Source organism: Argopecten irradians, chromosome 9 (genome assembly GCF_041381155.1).
Source record: "Argopecten irradians isolate NY chromosome 9, Ai_NY, whole genome shotgun sequence".
Classification (NCBI taxonomy): domain Eukaryota; kingdom Metazoa; phylum Mollusca; class Bivalvia; order Pectinida; family Pectinidae; genus Argopecten; species Argopecten irradians.
In genome coordinates, this window is record NC_091142.1 from 24563726 (window position 1) to 24584385 (window position 20660).

Below are 20660 nucleotides of genomic sequence, written 5' to 3' on the forward strand. Positions count from 1 at the left end.
ATAAAAACCTAGACTTAAATTATAGAACACAACAGCTAACTAATATTCCTTTGTTTTAATAATACAGTACAAAAATTAAACAAAGTTTAACACTGTGGTCTATGTAAAATCATTTAGTTGGTTGCTCTCTACATGCAGAATGAAATATCACCTTATACATGTAGTAAGAAATCAGAATCAGTAGGCTTTTAAGCAGTGAAGTCCAAAGCATTTTACCTTTTTTTAAACACTTTTCATTCTGTTGATAATAAACTATTTTGATGAGCACCTGAGGAAACCTTTTCAAACATGCTCTTGTATTTTCATCGTCGATTCGATTAGAACACATGCCAATTTGCGTATCATATAAAATATATACCAAACGGGAAAAACACAATGTAGATGCATAAAGGCGCTGAAATAATCAAACTTTCGACTTTATAATAAAAACATATCTGCTGGTAATTGACATCTACCTGTAAGACACTTTCTTTTTTATCTATTTTTTCATGTGTGTCCTGATTTCATGCATTGTGGTATTACGCTCGCTTTTTCCGTCACACTTAGTTTTCAATGTATCATTCCAAATGCACGAGAACACATACTCTTTTCAAATGAACAGTATACTTTTAGTACATTTACATTATACAAAGTACACAGACACATAAACTAGATGATTCTAGAAGTGGTATAGTGCTTGCTCCATTCCTATCCCTGCCAGCTATGAGCTGGTCACTGAATAATTAGTCTTGCCAAAGTATGTTCATTTTGGTTTACAATGCTAAAAATATAGTTTATCTTCCTGTCACAAAGAATGCATTACAGAAGTAGAAACAAGATTGATCACCCTTGTTTATTGTGTAAACGGACCCCCAACGGGTTATAGGTAGACTGGCCACCAGACCCTAAAGTCTTTACTAGATTATCTCCCCTAGCTTCAAAATCTAGAATCAGATATGTAGTAGAAACCACAGGGACCTGGCACGATTTTTTTAAACTAACAGTATACATATATATATTATAGTATTGGTTAAAAAATTTTCGTGCCAGGTCCCTGTGGTAGAAACAAAGACAATCAAGCCAAATTTAAGTGATTTTTTTCCAATATTCTAGAGACTGTTGGCCTGTCTAGCTAAGGTAAAGTTATGATCCACACACAATACACTAGACTGGCCACCAGTCTCTAGAATATTAAAAAAATCACTAAAAATTGGCTTGATTATATTTGTCTCTACTAAGTGCCTGATTCTAGTTTTAAACTAAGGGGAGATAATCTATTAAAGAACTCAACTGAGAAAGTCTTATCAGCAACTTAGGGTCTGGTGGCCAGTCTAACAATACACCACAACGACGGAGATGGTAGACTGACCACCAGTTGTTGATAAGATCTTCTTTCTTCGTGTTCGTGTTTCTAATTGTAAACCTCTGGAAACCTTGCCCTACGAATTCCTGCTAGGAAGGCATACGTGTGGCTATCAATTGCTTGAATAATCATGTATGTTTCCTAAATACACACCCTGGCCCCGTGTTGCATACCAAACATACATCTATGTTTATATACATACCATGTTGTGCACTGGCCTGGACATGTTTGTTTGTTTGAGTGTTATGGCCCATCGACAACTAAGGTCATTTAGTTCAGCTGAACCAGATTAGGTCATACAGTTTTTGTGTGTTAAATGTGTATCAACTGTAGTGTTTCTGGTTGCAGTCATCACGCTCGATCCCTAAAATATTAAAATTTTATATTATTATTTAGAAACTTTTTTTTCGATAATGCTTTTTACATTTTTTTCTTGTACTGAATACATGTATATCGTATATGTGAAACTACAACTTCCTGCTGTTCGAATTGTTCCTGCCCCTATTGCATGACGGTATAAGTCGACTAAATTTCTAATCTTTTCTCTTCCTTCTAACCTAACTTACTTTCTTCTTTCTAAGGACTCCCTTGGCACCACCTCACGTGTTTGGCCTGCAATTGATCGCTCGCTCCTGTGAGGTAGGCTCTGGGTACTGTCCCCTGGCCAAGACACATCATGGTCTGTATAAATGGTCACTTTTAATGGCTGGGTTTGGTTTTATTTATTACATTAACGCCCTATCAACAGCCAGGATCATTTAAGGTCGGCCTCCCATGTTCATGTATGTGATGTCTTGCGTGTGTTAAATGCGACGTGTGTTTTGGGAGACTGCGGTATATTTGTGTTGTGTTCGTATTGTGTCTACTTGTGATAGTGGAACCCTTGCCTTTTTATAGTACTATCTCACTGATGCATGCCGCCGAAGACAAGCAACACACACCTCCTGGTCACATTATACAGACAACGGGCAAACCAGTCGTCCCATTACTTTAATGCGGAGCGCTAAGCAGGAGCAGATGTGTCTCTTTTATAGACTACGATGTGTCTCGGCCTGGTGAGGCTAAAAGTGAGGCGATATCAAGAGAGACGCTAGGAAGAGTATACAATCGATTTGGAAGAAGACAAAATATCATATCCTAAATTTAGTCGCCTTTTACCATCAAGCATTCGGGAAAGCAATTATAACTCTAATGCCCTATCCACGGGACCTTATTGGCTAATTGAAAGAGTAATGATATCATAGAAAAAAGAGTCCCAAAATAAATTTTGAAGGGATTATCTTTCGTTTATTGAATAATATGGATTAACTAGAATCGTTTTCGTGTTATGTAGATATAACACAACCATTTGTGTATACTCTCGTCATAAACCGCTTCGGGAGCATATTTTCGGCATGCATCATCAATTTGTTCCACTTTTCTGACCTGTGCCAAGAGGTAGAATCATAGTTGTCCTCACAATGGTAATACAAACGCAAAAACTGAGCCGGTGTCGAGGGAGATGTTAGGAAGGAGAATATGGGCTAAGACAAGATCACTTATTTACTCGTCTTTTACGATCATACAACGGAGCAGCAGGTAGATTTGGTTTTTTACAGAAATAGATATTTGACCGATAACCTGCAGTACGTAGCCACGCCTCGTGCCCATACACGCACGTGTACCTATATAATGTAGGAAAACGTGTTTTAACATAAGAATACAAAGCCACGTGATGTTTGATTAGCAGCTGACGAACCGTCAATTAGAAATGTGCCTTCATGATCTTACACTGCTCATGGTGTCACGTGATAAATCTGTCTTCCTAACGCCAAGAGAAAAGAAATAAAACAAACAAAATATCTTCTTGACAAATAAGCTTGAACATAAAATAGTTATTGTATTTAATCTTGTCGTTTTATCTTTTGACAGTGTGCACGTGATAGCACGGAAGTTTTCCACAATTCGCACGCTCTTCGTGCAATTCGAACATTTAGTTTTTTGTTAAACTCTACTCGCCATTTCCTGCTTTGATAGAGCTTATTTAAGACCACATTATTCTCCTTTGACGTCGCGTGCTCGCGCGCCCTTGCGAAATATATTGGCCCAAGACGATAGCCATAAAGAACAATTTCACTCTTGAATACAATCGTTATAGACATTTACTTCGCCTGGTTTGTCGGAAATGCACGTGCGTTGCCAACATGAATGATGGTACTTTTTTGCCACATTTTCTTTAGTACACTCGACTCCGTCAGAAACATACTACGTTTTGGTACATGGCGCGTCAGTAGTATACCTGACGAGTCAGTAGTATACCTGACGAGTTCTCACACCCTGGAACCATCCTGTTAATGTTTCTGTGGTTTTTTTCAGCTGTACAAACCAAACATTAGGCTGTACCATAGTTAAGACGTGGTGTTTACAAGCTAAATGTCAATACACATTATCACTAAATACACTCTCATACCGCACTCCAAAGCCTCTTTTACGGCAAATTACAATCCATCCCACTTTCATCAGGTTTCAAACTAGACACGCCCCAAATACAGCGTTTTGTCACTAAATTCACGAGTTTTAAATTTTGGTTAGCAATGGTTGTTATTTCAATATAATATTTTAGGTAACGACGGTATAGCGTTTATAAAATAAAATTAATATCTATGAATAATTAGTACACGAGTATATCAAGGACATTTGCTAGTAAGCACGAAGCCTGTCAAGTGCTGACCAGTCATAATATTTCGAGTGGGTTGAGATACACCGATTTAGTGATAGATTAGTGCTGACTGTTTCACTATTATAGGCTAGGAAAATATCAAATTTGTTTTGAAGTATCTAACATCATGATATCATCAGCATGATCGTCGGTATGCGTAAAATGATGACGTCATCGACAAGGCACGGTCTGGTTATGCCGCATATATACATTACGTCATGTTAATGCTACAACAATACATGCTTCCGGATCAAACGTTTACCACGTGCAATCCATCATTACCATAGAAAAGTCCCCACGGCTAAAACGAATGACGAATCGCTTAAGTATGCAGAAAGCATGGTCAATATTATGTAAGTGTAATCGATTTCAGTGCTACAGTTGAAGATAAATGGTCAATGGTATAATTGCATACATTCATTGGCTAACCCATCCTCGATGTCTCAGGGGTTACTATTACTGTCGTTATATCCACGACAGTGAAAGTCACCCCTGGAGCATCGAGGATGTACGGGGGTAATATAGTGTAGTTTAATCATATGTGTCGTAATATCTTTTTGTCCTGAATTGTAAATGTAAAAGGTACCATTCTTGATCTAGTTATTATTTTACATAAGTTTTATCGGATTCGCCTTGTTACTGAACTAAATTGTAGAGTCATTTGACATTTTCGTAATTCAATATAGTGTTATTTTAAAGTTGGGACAAAAATTGATTGTTTTCTTGATTAAATTTACGTCCTATTTACAGCCAGGGTCATGTAAGGACGGCATCCCATGCATGCGGTGTGAAATGTGTGTGAAGTGCGAGCTGCGTGTTTTGGGAAACTGTGGTGTGTCTTCTTGTATATAGTGGGACTATTGCCCTTTTCATAGTGCTATAACACTGAAGCTTGCCGCCGAAGACACCAGGCAACACACCCCACCCGGTTACATGATAAAAAAGCTCTATATAAACAGGTCCATACCGACCATAATATCAATAATTTCCGATTATTTTCTGTATAATGTTCATTTACAGAACCCAAATCAGATTCTCTGCTATTGGTTCAATGGACGGTTCAACTTGAGCAATTCCCATTCAGTTTCATTGCCTGAATCTTGCCATTAGGCCTGAACAAAGCTAGAAATAACATTTAATTTCCTGTGTGGCTAACGTTGTATCAGCAAACAGACGTACATTTTGCTATTAACATCCCTTACATACCTGTATGTACACAGCGTTTTCACTCGATAATATCGCCAAGGTTTGGATGATGGCTAGACGGCATGCTGTAAAGTATGAACCTTCTCTCAAATCGAGGATCTCCCTTGCTATCCGTAAACGAAAAGATATTGTCGTGAACGAAAGGTTGTTTCAATTCACCAAAACAGGCACAGGGCCCAATTTCGTAAATAATCCTTAGTTTTAAGAGATCTCAAAATGTAAAATTCTCCACAAAGATGCTTTACAGAATTTAAGGAAAACATTTTAAGTTATTGAGCTATCTTTAAAATTGTGTATTGGTTTCCCAATAATACTTTAAGTTAATATATATTATGAAACTGGACACAGAAAATACTTTGCATAAAACTGGTATTCCATTTGATGATTTTACAAAATATTTACGACGAGTGTCAATTTATTCGAGTTCAAAATTTAAACTTCGGATTACCATATAAAATTGTAATGAAAATATGGTGTAAATTATCTAAATTGTATCTGATAATTCAAGAACTGAAGAACATGTACTCAACTCAACAATACAAATAGAGAGAATTAGCATTTTTAAACTCTCGCTTATTTGAATTGTTTAGATCTATTTTGATATGGAATGTCGTTTCATTTGTTTCCCAGGATAACCTTATAAGTTCGTTATATTATTTTTAAGAAAAAAAAACGTAGACTAGGATTGTAATTGTTCTCTTGTGTACAGTTAAAGGCGACTAAATTTGAAATCTTACATTTTTTCTTTTCCTTTATGATGTCTTCCTTGTTATTCCTCTGTAACTATTGATTGTAAAAGGCCACTAAATTTGAGATCTTAATCTTCTGGCTACCGAGATCAATATACTTTCACAACTATTTACTACTTTGGTATTGATGTTTAGCGCTTAATGATCTTGAAATCATCTTTTTAAGACGATTTTATCCCATTTTTTTAAATATAGGATATTATCTTTCCTTTCTTCCTTACCTTGACAACGCCTCACTTTTGGCCTTTTGTTGGTGGCTTGCCCATGTGAGGTAGGCTCTGGGTTCTGACCCCTGGCCGGGACACACCAAAAGCCCACAAAAGTGATAGTTTCTGTTCTTAAAGGAGTGGGACGACCGCTGTGGTGTCTTGGCTGCATGTTTCAGTGACATAGCACTGTAAAAAGAGCAAGAGCTCCACTATACAAGAAGACACGACACGAATACACCGCGGTCTCCCAAAACACGCACCTCGCATCATACACGCTGCACACCGCATACATGGGAGGCCGTCCTTACATGACCCTGGCTGTTAATAATGTCTGACGTTAATTGAATCAATCACACATCTGATCTTATTACCTAGGCAATGTCATCGCTAACAGGCAGTGCTAAACATCAACCTCAATTTATCAAATCGTTGTTTTGAGCAAAATCGTGAAAGGTTAAAACAGAACAACTTTTTATCTTGGTCACTGTGACTTATTTCTTCATTTTTTATCTGTGTGCTGAACTCAAATCCACAAACCCTTGCCTTGCAGATCAAAAAAATATCATTACTTCTTTAATATTTAATTAATTAGTAAAATGAAAACATTAAATTTCACCATTTGAACTTTGTCCGCTGAAATTATTATGAGTATTAAAAAAATCGGATGGTCTAAATAGCATACAGTTTGCAGCTAAATAGCATACAGTTTGCAGCTAAATAGCATATAGTTTGCAGCCGACCCTTATTGTAAATTATCTTCATCCAGTTTGCCTGTCGTATCACTGAGTGGTCGTAAAACGGCCCAAAGTGATGTCACTCCTTTTGTTTTCGCGAATTTTTAATTCATTGTGTATATGGAAAGTTTAATGCATTATTTAGTTGTAAATTAAACTAATAAAAATGTTAGCTGAAAACATTATATCAGCATGTGCGACGTTATTCAATACACTGTATGTTTTGTAGGGAATAGGAATTATATCTACTCGAAAAGTTAATTTACCCATGTTTCAAAGGTCAATAAAAACATTTCATTTAGGAATTTAAAGTTGCCCCAATAATGACAAATACATTTTTTCTTTATTAAAACAGGAACAGAAGAAAAAGATTTTTTTCTTCGGTTACAAAAGTTAATTACTTTACACCATTACCATCATTGAAAAGTCTTAGTTTCTTATTTTACTTCAAGATAAAATTGTTGAAAATAATTTTGTATATACTTTTTGTTAATTAGACATATATGTAACGATTTAACACCAGTTATTGTTCAAATGATGAGTATCGTTTATGTCTGGCATCTTTAAGGCCAGACACAATCGTCTCGGTTAATCTTGGTACGAACCGGAACAGGACAGTGCGTACAAGTACTAAATGACACTCATGACAAGTGATGGGACTGATGATGAACCAAGTACACAAATATTACCCCTGGTGTTGCGTAACCAGAGCAAGCCTCACATATGACGAAGATGAGTCACGCCAAGCCTTCATTCCCAGAACGCCCCAGTCTATCTAATATATAAAGCGACTGCTGCTGGGCCGGACCAGAAGTACGGATCACTGACGAATCGACTTCTGTTGTGAAAAACTTGGATACGTACGGATATTTAATATAATAAGCCATGGCGTGTTTTAAGGGCAAATGGGAAATTCAGAGTAGCGACAAGTTTACCGAATATATGGACGCTATAGGTACGTATCCGTTCTTATGTGGTTGTCCAGAAATGCATTTTAGGATAAAATTATAAAGGTATCAAATAGTTCTGACATTTAATAAGTCAAGTACTAGTTAATGACAATTCTGATAAACCATTAACAACCGGTGCTGTAGATAAGTTTATCGTCCTGGTCAATGATGGCCTTGAGTTGATAGCGAAATTTATTTTGTGGTAGACTAGATGTTTTAAAAATGTTTAGTGTACCGGCTACCTATTGAATTATGGTTAAATATTAGCTTGCTCAAATACATTGTATTTGATGTTGTCTATTTATATTAGGTTCTGGTTTTGTTACCATATATCCCGGTAGGCAAGGAGTTCAAATATTTTACTTGTTTGCATGCTTTTCCATTGCATGATCGTAAAAGGCGACTAAATGTGAGATAGGATCTGCTTTATGTTCTTTAATGAATAGCTGTTCTTTTTGACGAGTTCATCATAAATACGGTGTGTGCTACTGGTTTGCCGTTATCAGTGTGAAATGCCACTGACCGGTTAGGTGTGCTGTTCTGTGTCTTTGATGGAACGATTCGGTCAGTTATCAATCGAAGATGAATAAAGGTTTTTACTATTGCAATGAGCCACAAACCTATACCGGCCAAGCTTTGCGATCTGTCAGTTTCACTGGTTTCATTTGGTGTTCAGCTACGTCCACGATATGGAATTCTGTGCGGTCTCTCGACTTCAAAGGTTCAGTTACTTTTAATTGCTTGTAGAGTTTTTGCTCGTTTGCTTTACTCGCGTATTCTTAACACGAAGCCTGACAAACTGAGATATGATCATTGAACGCCCAACAAAAAATTGTTGAACTAAATCAAATCCCATCTCCTCAGAACTGTAGAATTTGTTAAAGCAAGCGACAATATGACAGAACTAGACTGGGCGCTACTGACCAGTCAGTTAACAAGTCAAGCGTCTATCTTGAGGCCAGAGTTCAAAGCCTTATATTGCATTACTTTCATCTATTTAACATGGCATTGACATCATAGCTACGCGAAATGATGTGCATAATAAGAGAACTGCATGCTTTTGAGTTGTAATCCTCAGGAAGCAAATTGCACAAAGGATCTGAAATCGCGTTCAATAGTTGTTAATAGCGGTTACCAGTTATAATACTAAGGTTCATGGCTCGAATCTATATCTGGTATTTTAACGTATAAATATCTATAATGCAGACAATATAATTCCCAGAGTTTATGTATAATCCATACAAATGTCATCCCCCAATCCATTCTAAGCCGAATAACAAGCTCTCGGCAGTAATAAAGTGTACTCATACATGTGTATTAGTTTAAACATATCCCTCGTCGAAACCGGACACTTTTGTGTGTTGTCAGAGAAAATATTATGGCTACTTAAGCCGTAGGGATAATTGTCTGACCACTTACTGACCAATATTACTGACCGGTACTAAACTATGTTTATGATGTAGCCGCCAGAAGAGGGTCATCAAAATCGGTCAAAACGTACACGGAAGCCAAGGGTACCGAACGAAAAGTTCACATCGCATACAACGGATTGCAGATCGCTAATTAACGCGTATCTAGGGTGTTATTTCAGTTTGAAATCCAATTTTGTTAACTTTCTGGCTTTTTGCAGACTTCGTGCATTTCCATTGCTCAAAACAGAGGCACAGGTCAACACAATTTATGTCTTTCATCATGACGACCGGTGTTCGATTCCCTAATCCAACTTGAATAAGAATTGGATAATCTGACCCTATATTGTTGTTTCCCTTGGTACTGCAATTTATTTCGACATTTAGAGCCCTCGTGCTCTTTCAGTCCGGTCATCATGCGTAATTGATATGGCCCATGCTGATAATACGTATTGTTTTATAAAGAAAATACTAATCACACTAGTCTAGTAAAACTATCATCGAAGCGAACTGTGTTATACCATTGAAACCTAAAACCGAGAAGTTATTGTTGCCTCAATATCCTTCCTTAGAACAGAACGTTGTGCTTGATTCCTGATGACGTTTAAGAACCAGTTGATAAAGTTGTCTACCCAACACTTGCCCAGCAGCTTGATCATGGTTCCAAAAACTCGATCACGGAACTCAGATCGTGATTTTTATTCGGATACAGAAAACGGATCGTACCAAATTATTTGCGCCGCGAGAAAAGATGGATACCGTATTGTATTTCCTTGTCGGTTTTATGTGTTTTACGGTATACGTTCCGAATACCTGGATGTTTTGTTGGAATCCCGCGAGACATTGACATTGGAATGTACTTGAATGACCTCTCGAGCCACGTGCATTGTTTACACGTGCACTCAGTGTTATCTCGACTTGCGCCCTAAAATCAATACATCAATCAAACACGCAATGTACCCGACTGGCTTTAAGGGATGGGATTAGGCGAAGGAGAATAGATTGAAAGTGAAATTGCTGGAATATCTGTCTTTACAATTAGAAATACCACAAAGGCCGTGTCAGTAGAACCTTTCATCTGTAGATCACCGCACGCGCTAAACTAACGTCAATTAAAACGGCGGGTAAAGGCCAGTTGGATGTTTGTTGAAACTGCACGAGTGATGGAACTGCATTTTTTGGCAAAACTTCCAATTGGGACGTCATGTACGTATGTAGAACGTGCATAGTGTTAAATAATACTTCCCTTTTCTAGATGGATTCTTTTGATGAAAATAAAACTTCTGGGGTTCTGGATATTACCAAACCCATTTTGTTTATATCTTACCAATCGATACTTATAGAAATCACCTGCCAGAGACATGTCTACGCACTTTCGTTTAGAAGAAATCAACAATATACATGTATGTCTAATTATTTGAAATGGAAATTTGATCTTTGAATCTGAAAGAAAGCTACAGTGTGTTAAATTAATGTAATGACAGTTTGCTATTGATATTATCAGTAGTTTCCGGTAGAGTTTAATTGAGAGCTGAACTCGACTCCTGCTCATCAAACCCGAATCCCTGATTAGCGTTAACCGTTTTCACATTGTATATAGATGAAAGCCTCTGTAAATGCTGTATGCATGCCGTGTAATTGCTACTCATAGAGTGGATATCTATTGTTTCTGTATAGCTCGACGTGCAACCAGCATATCTTCAAAATTCCATTCGCACGTGTAGGTCGAGTCCTTAGAATCAGTAGAATGTTCTCGTTACATACTCGCCACGTGACAAATTGCTACATAGTCGCAATGTTCTCCTTGACAATTGCAAGCGTTGATAAGAAACTGATGGATTGTTGACGTAACGGCTATTATACACATACAATGCACATGCATTCCATACATGGAAGACCACATTGCATTCCACAGGCAACTTTTTGGGGAATAATCGTGTATATATATCTAATTAACACAAACATGATATAAAAACTTTTATTTCCTTTTGGTGCATGCGCAAGCAGTACTTAAGTCCATATAGGACAAAATGCCACAGAATTTTATTGATTTTTAATATTTTTCTCTTGGAGTAAATATAGAAGCTCAAACTTTTCAATGGTGGTAATGGTGTAAAGAAAGTAATTTTTGTAACCCAAGAAAATTACTAAATCTTCTGCTCCTGTTTTTGATACAGAAAAAAATACCATTTGTCAGCGATGAATCATATTTATGAATCTGTCTATACGTGAATGCTCGATTATATTGATATTGATTATAGAAATCAATGTTTATTTGTTTCTCAACACGTTTATTTTTTCTGAAACACTGAGTACACTTTGACTACTTATGTTTCTCTTTGTCCTTTACGTTTCAACAAATATCATCGCAAAAACTAAACGGATTTACCAAGAGGCATCTTTGTCCTTTGTTGTATGCAACGGAAGCCAATCTGGGATCAAAATTGCCAATAACCAACCACCGTATATCAATATTTCAGTATCGTATGACATTGTGCACACTTCTTTGTCGACTTAAAAGTAGACTAAAGTTGGAATATTCATCGAACTCCATGGTCCATCCTTAATCCATTTAATGTTGGTCAAATTTATAGGTCACAGTGACCTAGTTTCGGGACCTGCGATTCTCCTTACTATCGTACTTGTGATCGTGACAGATCGTACAGAAGGCCGACATTGACAAGTCGTACGGGCAAACTGCCTTCCTATAAAACATAAATAACACGTGGTCAGAATATGTGGATGTCCCATAACACGTGGTCAGAATATGTGGATGTCCCATCTGGCGTTTATTTCATTTACAGATCATTTTATGTCACCGATGATAAATCTGTTTGATAGAAATGTATACTGTGTTATTGGTGTATCTGGTATTCAATTTTATCACAGATGTGGCCAATATTTTAGAATTTTCCGCGAAATTTTTACATTTTTTATTTCATCCGCATCTCTAAAATAAAAACAAATGTTATTACAAACTATTAAACGTGTCTTAGTCAACTTCACGTTGTGTTCATAAAAACATGTAATATATGAATGGAATATAAACACAAATAACATTAACATTTGATACAAAAATACACGCATGGTGAATACCAAAGAAGTCTGAAATCTCATGTCTGGCCTCTAGAATGCTCGAATGAAGTGCTACCAAGTTTGTTGAAATCCATGGGCCTCTTGTTGTTTTTTTTTTAGTCCCGGCGAAACACGTTTGCAGGGGATATTAAATTGGGCTTCGTCCGTGCGTCTGTCCGAGACTCTTTTCTGGGATAAAACTCAAAACCGTCCGACGTAGCTCCTTGAAACTTACTGAATATACATCAGACTAGTGCTGTAGTTGTGCCTTTTGCTATTGTGGACCTTCCATTTTGGGAATTGTTTCCGTTACCATGGAAACTTAGTCAAAAATACCAAATTACTGTTTTCTTAGGTTCCGGACTATAACTCCCAAACTGTTTAACGCAGCTCCATGAAACTTTCTGTATACATCAAACAAGTGCCCTAGTTGTGCCGTTTGTTATTGCGGGCCTTCCATGTTATGTGTTTTTTTCTGTTACCATGGAAACTAAGTCAAAAATACCAAATTACAGTTTCATGTTGTTACCCGCTGGTTTTTTTCAGTTTTACAATGCTCGTATACATCTAAGGCTATACTTGAATAATTGTTACTTTGACATTGATGTATTTGGGTTTTTATACCAACTGCGGGGCGCGTGGATAATGCCACGCTTTGTGGCTCATTGTTTTTTTACAGAAAAAGCAATCAAAATTTATCTTTCAGGTAAATTTTAAGCAATATTGGGATACATGACTACCAAGGCTGTTCAAAGGAATGACCTTGACCTTCATTCAAGGTCTCAGAGGTGAAATAGACTAAACTCTTTAAATTACTTCAAACTCTTGTATTACATATTATTTCCTAACCCAATGAAATTTGTCTGTGTTAGAGTTATTTCCCCTTCATAATTCTCTTCATTTCTTCCGCGACATAAATGGAATATAAACATAAATAACATAAACAGTTGATAAAAAAATACACACATGAATAATATATGGGGCAGTATGGCATCACTAGCTAGTACTGATACAGATACATTGTATGTGCCTACTGTACATGCCTGCGGGAGAGTTCAGTCGTGTGTCGACAACAATCCTGGGATCGTTCATTACCTCTTATCAACTTAATTCTCCTCCGCTGTGTCCAAAGATCTATTCGTTAATGCATTAACTAATTTCCTGTGATGGTAAACTTCATACATGTGGTTTACATCCTTCTCTCATATTTTCCACACGTGTATGTAATTACATGTTATTATATTTCAGTGTTCGTTTGACTAGGTATGTTTAAATGTATTTATCGAAATGGAAGGGTTTAACATAACACTAATATAAATAGGTAATGATAGCAAAATATCATAGCATTAAGGATACACGTACAAATGTATCTGACTGATTTTCAGGGGAGGTAATAATCATTTTCAGGTGTATACAATATGTATAATCTAATCATACAGTATTAGGGATGGAGTGGAATCTTATATGAAAGTTTCATATGGAGAAAACTATGATACTGTCGAATTAACCATACTGAGATTAAATTGAACTAATGATGACGTATAAAGGAATTTGTTTCAAGGGAGATGATAACAAAAATTCGCTTCAAGGGAGATAACTTTAACGAAATAAATAGGAAGTACATGAATATGTAATGTAGTCAGTCAATGTGAATATCAACTAAAAGGCCATGAAACGTAAGCTATATGTAAACTGCCCGATGAACAACCTTGCGGACAGTTCTCGTTGATATGAGCAATGACTGTCAAAAATGTCATACATTCATTTGATGTATATCATACATAGTGACTCCAGGTGGCAGACCAAGAACGCATTGCCCGCGGTTTCTATAAGCGTAACATACTCTAGATGTCAGTGTGGCTTGCTGTAAATTATGAATAAACCTAATTATCTAAAGTCAGCTTGTCATTCAATGATTAGTTGGGGATGGAGCTGATGGCTAGAAACTTCCGCCTGGTCAAGGTGAGGGGGACTCAGAAAATTAGCGAAATCCCGTTTTATCAGAACATTCGCTAATTGCTTTGGTTTTCTCAGTCGATACAAAGGTGTCAGAAATAATATATTGCTACTTGTTATACTTGATCAAGTTTTACGATGAGATAGTCCAGGGGTTGATATAACAACAGTGATAGTAACCCCTGAAATATAGAGGATGATGCACATCAGATCCTAAGAATTCCATTCTACCTTTGGACAAATTTCAGGTCAGTTTCCTTTCGTTTAGAATAAAGAGACTGCTAACACAAATTAACAACATCCGAATTATGTTATCAATATACATGTATCATGTTGGCGCGAGAAGGACATGGGAAACAAACAGTTTTTGTGTTCGATAATGTGGATGTATAAAGTACTGCGTTCGCGAAACACTCCACCAAAGGAAGGGAGATAATTTAAACTCTGATATATCAAAACGAATAGATTATTCCTAACGACAAATAAGCAAAGTGTCTGTGGTTTAATTCACACATACAGCTACTTAAGAATATCATAATTATTATATCATATGTTTCACTATAAAAGAATCATCAAATGGGATTGAACTTGTGAAACATTACTTTATCTTCAGTATTTAACTGTAATCAGAAGCGCGAACAGGTCCTTGACATGATAAGGGTTTTATTGAATGATGGCTTACATGGTGTCACGAGGTCTACCGATTTCCCCTCGAACCAGGCAGATATTTGTACGGAAAGCCACAGCTCTGAAGCATCCTAATGACAGAATAATTTCCTATTGCGCTACTCAAAGGTTTAGATTATGAGACTAGGCCACCGACATTATAAATCAGGACGCCTCAGACATCATTGCATGCTATCTGTTTAATGCTCATACAGTCTTACGGATTCAGGATTTTTATCGATTCTACAGAAACCTCCACTGAGGTTTTTTCTTCTTTTGAAACGATGGCAAGGTTCCGATGTGGTTGTGTTGTAATCAATGATTTTTTGTTTAGACTTTCAACACTTTCCTTATGTTCAGACAAGAAAGTTTACGTTTCAGCCCGTCAATACTGACGGAGTATATCAATGAACAATAAGGAATAGTTTTATTTTGAATGCATAACGTTCAAAAACAGCAAAGTGACGTTTTCCCTGGTGTGCGACACGTGATCAAATGTTTTGGTATGGTTGTGTTGTCCTATCTGGCGCAGAATTCCTCTTTATGTGTCCATGTGTCCAGATGTATAATCATGTATCTTAATGTGACTTGGACTTTCGTGTTTTATACGTTTCTAATCCTGCTATCAGAAATATATATATGTTTCTCCTCCTATTGTTGAATAATTCACCTTTAAAAGCTCAGGTTTTATGTGTGACCGATATAATCCTTGTCACGACCGCCCTCAAAGGAGTCTACACACACTGTGGGGGACAGATGTTTAAAGTTATAAATATCCATAAGTGCACACACTTAATATAATTTACAGCACGTGGCAGCTCCCGCCAATACACTGATAATGACACACTGCGCGTGTTAAGCACGAGGCTGGTTTATGACCTGAAGAAGAGGGTTTCAGCCACAGGTGAAGCCATGCGGAAGATGTATCTTTGTACGGTTTTCTTGTTAAATATAGAACATATCCATGGCCTATCATTTTCTTTTTTCGTTCTTGATTACAGGCATTGAGCAAGCAATGGAAATTGTCAAAGTAATGGACTGATGGCATTGCGCATATCGTTTATCAAATTATAGTTACTTTAATTATAAGTTTCATACATAGAAAGTGTATTCATAAACGTAATTTCTAATGGTTACTGTATTCGACAGTTTAATACGAACGAATTCTATTTTAATGTCCAGTACATGCATTGTATGACGGGTTATTTTGCATGAATTTAGTTTCTTTTTAACCACCAACATGACACAAGCTACTGAAATGTTTTGTCATCAAGCAGGTTGTAGTTGCGGGTGATTGTAGACAAAGTTTATGTTACATGCTGTATGCTATCCCCTCCTTTTGGGACCAGCTATAGCAGAGTTGTGGTAAAATAAGTTTCTATAAATTGCTCTTGTCCTTGACCTTTCAGTTGAGATCCATGCTGCTTCTATTTAACCCGTCTCAGTATGTTACTAAACCAAACGATTCCAATATATCAGTATTGTATAAGATTTATTACGGTATAGACTATACAACACCCACTCGTTATCGCCTAGAACCATTACACCGGCGACCTTGACCTGTACCACCAGACAGGAAGGAATGGCTATATCTGTCAGTACCGATTCTGGCGATGTGCTGATTACAGAGTTATTAAATGTATATGCAAGAATACTGTCAAAATGCATAATTCATATAAACTGTAACACTGAATCACGCCTTGGTTATTCAAAGAAACTTTAGAAGACATAAAAGAGACGCCAGAGTACACAGAAAAAAGACGTTGACTTACAGTCATTATATTTCAACTATCTCACGAAGAGAAGTTTACTTAGAGATTCGAACTCGCGACCCAGAGGTGTCGAGACATTGGCCACCGCACCCTCTTTTGAAAGTCGTTCCAGACATGCATCCATCGCATAATGAAGATTGTGATAAAGTTTCTCCACACTTTGAAACTTCATTTTCGGAAACTTTTACAAGAGCGTGCGTGAAAACTTAAACATTTTATGAAATACCACTTGTATTAGTTCCCCTGAATTATTTGAACCACTTCCCGTCCGGAGCGATCTTAAAGTGTCCCTATTATTTTATTTTCAGGTGTAGCAGCTGAGAAGAAAGAAGAAGCTCTAAAGTTCCTAGGGGACGGGTCCAAAATGTCTTATGAAATCTGTAACTGTGGCGACGAATGGGAATTCCACGTGGGAACTCAAGCAGGCGAAAAGACAATAAAATTCACTTTAGGAAAGGAGTTCGAAACATTCACATTAGACGGACGACCAATTAAGGTGCGTCATATGTAACATGTACTTAGATCGAAGGTCGATAGGCTTTTGTGATTACATTAAGGTATAGCTGCAATATTGTAGCTCAAAAGACTTTTAGACTTGTATATTGTCGGCCGAAGGGTATAGTAGACCGGGTACATATATTCGTTCTAAGTAATCTAAAAACAGTAGGGGCCCCAGTTATTGCCTGGTTTTTTTTTCTAATAAAACATCAAAAACATATTTATCGTGTACCATGGAGATACAGATAGACCAGTGTTAATAATGAGATTCTATCAATTTGTATAACTAAACAAAGACAGAATGAAACCTGTGATCTTTAAGTGGTTAATAAAGATATTTGATCTACAGCCAGATCTATCTTTATACGTTGATGTTTATTTCTGAACGAAGTTACAAGCAAGCAGAATAAGAAATCCACGGTTCAATAAGAGGGGGGAAGGCTTATTACCGAATGAGAGCTTATTACCGGTAAATACAATACTTTGTCAATGCTACGTACTAAACTATTCATCTGTTCTTTAGTTTTGTATTAATTTTGTTGTCAATTCAAATATTTTAAGACAACTTTCACTCTTGATGGTGAGAATCTGAAGGAATGTCAGCGGGGAGACGGGTTCGAAACGACAAACGTCCGAACAGTGGACGGAGATTCCATGACGATGGTTAGTACACAACTTTATGTACATGAATGAAATAAAAGACGGCTTGAATTAGATGGAATATAAAAAATAATTATAATCACAAGCGTTTAAAAAAGCCGTATGTTACACACGGGTACAGTTTCAGCAAGCTTCGTAACTTTACGTATTTCGAAAGTTAGCGTAACTTTTTTCGTAAATATTTACGAAAGTTCGCATGTTACGAATCTTTATGAAACGTTCCCAGTTCTCCAGTCTTAGTATTTAAACAATGAAGCTGTATGCATGAACAGCCTAGTCTGTTATTTAGAAAACCGAAAGGCTTTGGTACCCGAAAAAATATGAATTGAAATACATTAAATACCTTTTCACTCTTACATTCAACGTATGTATTTAAGTTTTCTAAGAATTATCCTTCCCAAATAAGGACAAGATAATTACACGTTTCCTTAGATCTTGTGGTATAACTGTAATTGGCCACGTAACAATTATGACTGTACTGTATTTGTTACTCTATAGCTAACAATCTTGATGCCATCCTCGACACTCCAGGGGTTACTATCACTGACGTTACATAATTTATTTCAGACAATGACCGGAAATGGCGTGACCTGTACACGGAGATACAAGAAAGTGTGATTGGACGACTCTCTAGAAGCTTAACCAATAGAAACAGTTCTCTTCATCTCAATGTTGTCACGTGATAAACATGTATGTGTATTTTGTTGTCGTTGAATGTGTGAACGTAAAAAAGTGCCGAGAAACTTACAATAACGCTCTTCGGAACCTTTGACAACGCTCTTCGGAACATCTCATAACTTTTTTCTACGAATGAATGTAGACTTACGTTCGACACGTGTTTCTTGTTAATATTCATCAAGACAATCGTTTCCTTGAGTATGGAACCAACATTTCTATAGCTAGAATCAATCGAAATCGTATTTCCAAATAGGGCCTACTCGAAGATATTCTTCACATGCAAAACAGCTAGATGGAAAATGCATTATTAAAGTGTTTGAACGAACCATTTTTGTATAGTACAGGATTACATGTACAGGTACTTAGAACTTCAACGTTCTTGAAGGTTGATGACACCAGATTACCAGGAAATTTTCCATTTTATCCAGAACATCTAAGGGATTTCCAATAAAGCATTACGTAGAAGTCGTAACATGCTGTCTTTGATTTTGTTTGAATCTTTAAATGGCTTTAAAATATATAAATACTCGACCGTAAGGCGTCCCCCAGCAGTTGCAGGGATACTGGTGCAGGGATGCTTCCACCCAGAAACGTAGCGTTTAGATAGATGGCCGAGTGCGTTAATTATCTCTGGACTCAAATCTAACAAAATTCCAGTTGTTTAGCTGAAAGTCTTGTGCATTGATAGTTGCCCTTTTGACGACTTTCCGCAAAGATTTCACAACGGTCACCATATAATACCATGTCATACACTGTTTTATGCTTTAAATACTCAGGTGGTAGAACTCATTTAGAAATAACTGCAATATTATATATGCAAACATGACATCTATAAAACGTTACCAGGGAAATGATCTTTTGTTAAATTAATCATTAGTTTGATGGGTTTGTTTTGGCAGCTTCCCTAATGGAGCGTATAATACACCAACACCTTAATGGTACTCTGCATAGAATATACCAATTTATCAAAGGTCATCTTTACTCTCTGGACCACTGTACTAACATACGACATTTTTTATATATAAATACGAGTGCAGTGAACATTTCATTTGGTGTACCAATTCATATAATTAATGTTCCCTGCTTCCATTAAATCGTCTGTTTATAATTGTATAAACATCTACTGCCATACATCATCCAGCTGCTTGCTCCGAAATTATAGTTACTGATGCATTTAATCCTATGTGAAATAACACACCAGGCTTAATGTTACCAGTCGTCGCGGGGCTGTAACGACTTTTATATCCTATCCGTAATTACATATGGCTCACTCTATCTTAATTGGTAAATGACACATCAGATGGAATGATATGATATCGCTAATCGAGTGAATACTAAACAGGAAGTTATCAATAGTTCTAAAACAGACACAGATAAGGCTTTTAAATGAAACAGAAAAAAACATAACGGAAATACAAAAAAGCAGCATTGAAGATCAGACCCATAGCAGGTACTAGTCCGTGTAATGACCTTTGGGTTGGCTGTTATGTAAGATACTCCTGACTGCCCACTGGATATACGTTAGTAGGGGTCTTCCTGTCATGTCTCGACTTAACGCTGGTCAAAGCCATAAATCTGTTAGAACTACACAGTTAAGATCTGGATACTACTAGTAGTCTATCTAATCATCGTTTATAGTCACACTATACATACATAACTATCACAACAAGAGATCCCGGAGAGATCTTGGCGCCCACCAAAGATTGATCTATGTCTGACCACAGGAGTTTGATCTGACAAATGAAAGAGGGATTTTTTCTCTGCTTTTCAAACTGAATCTTCTGTTTTCTGCTTTTCAAACTTAAACTTCTTTTTCTGCTTATCAAAATCCAAGATGGTGGTCGGCCATATCTTGTTGACCGATCGGTCCCAAGATGCAATAGGCAGAACTAGGGCCCTAGAACAACCTACATGAAAATTTGAGAACGATCCATTCAGTACTTTTTGAGAAAAAGCGGTAACAAACTTTAAATTTCAAAGTTGCTTGCCTGTTGGCTATCTTGTTAACCTACATGCATTGGTCCCAAATTGCAATATGTGCAACTAGGGCCTTATATT

General features: G+C 36.9%; 1 protein-coding gene across 1 annotated transcript; it reads left to right on the forward strand.

Moving 5' to 3' along the window:
- Positions 1 to 7734: 7734 nt before the first annotated feature.
- Positions 7735 to 19074, forward strand: LOC138331846 (fatty acid-binding protein, liver-like). Its single transcript, XM_069279675.1, has 4 exons — positions 7735 to 7893; positions 17075 to 17262; positions 17826 to 17927; positions 18492 to 19074. The coding sequence occupies exons 1-4, from the start codon at positions 7824 to 7826 to the stop codon at positions 18540 to 18542; spliced, it is 411 nt and encodes a 136-aa protein (XP_069135776.1). The 5' UTR covers positions 7735 to 7823; the 3' UTR covers positions 18543 to 19074.
- Positions 19075 to 20660: the final 1586 nt, after the last annotated feature.

Bases quoted from the DNA above. Each gene is read 5' to 3' on its own strand.
- LOC138331846 (XM_069279675.1), top strand. From the start codon at position 7,824: ATGGCGTGTTTTAAGGGCAAATGGGAAATTCAGAGTAGCGACAAGTTT. The intron at 7,894-17,074 runs GTACGTATCCGT...TTTTATTTTCAG, and splicing joins CGAATATATGGACGCTATAG to GTGTAGCAGCTGAGAAGAAA. The intron at 17,263-17,825 runs GTGCGTCATATG...AAATATTTTAAG, and splicing joins TAGACGGACGACCAATTAAG to ACAACTTTCACTCTTGATGG.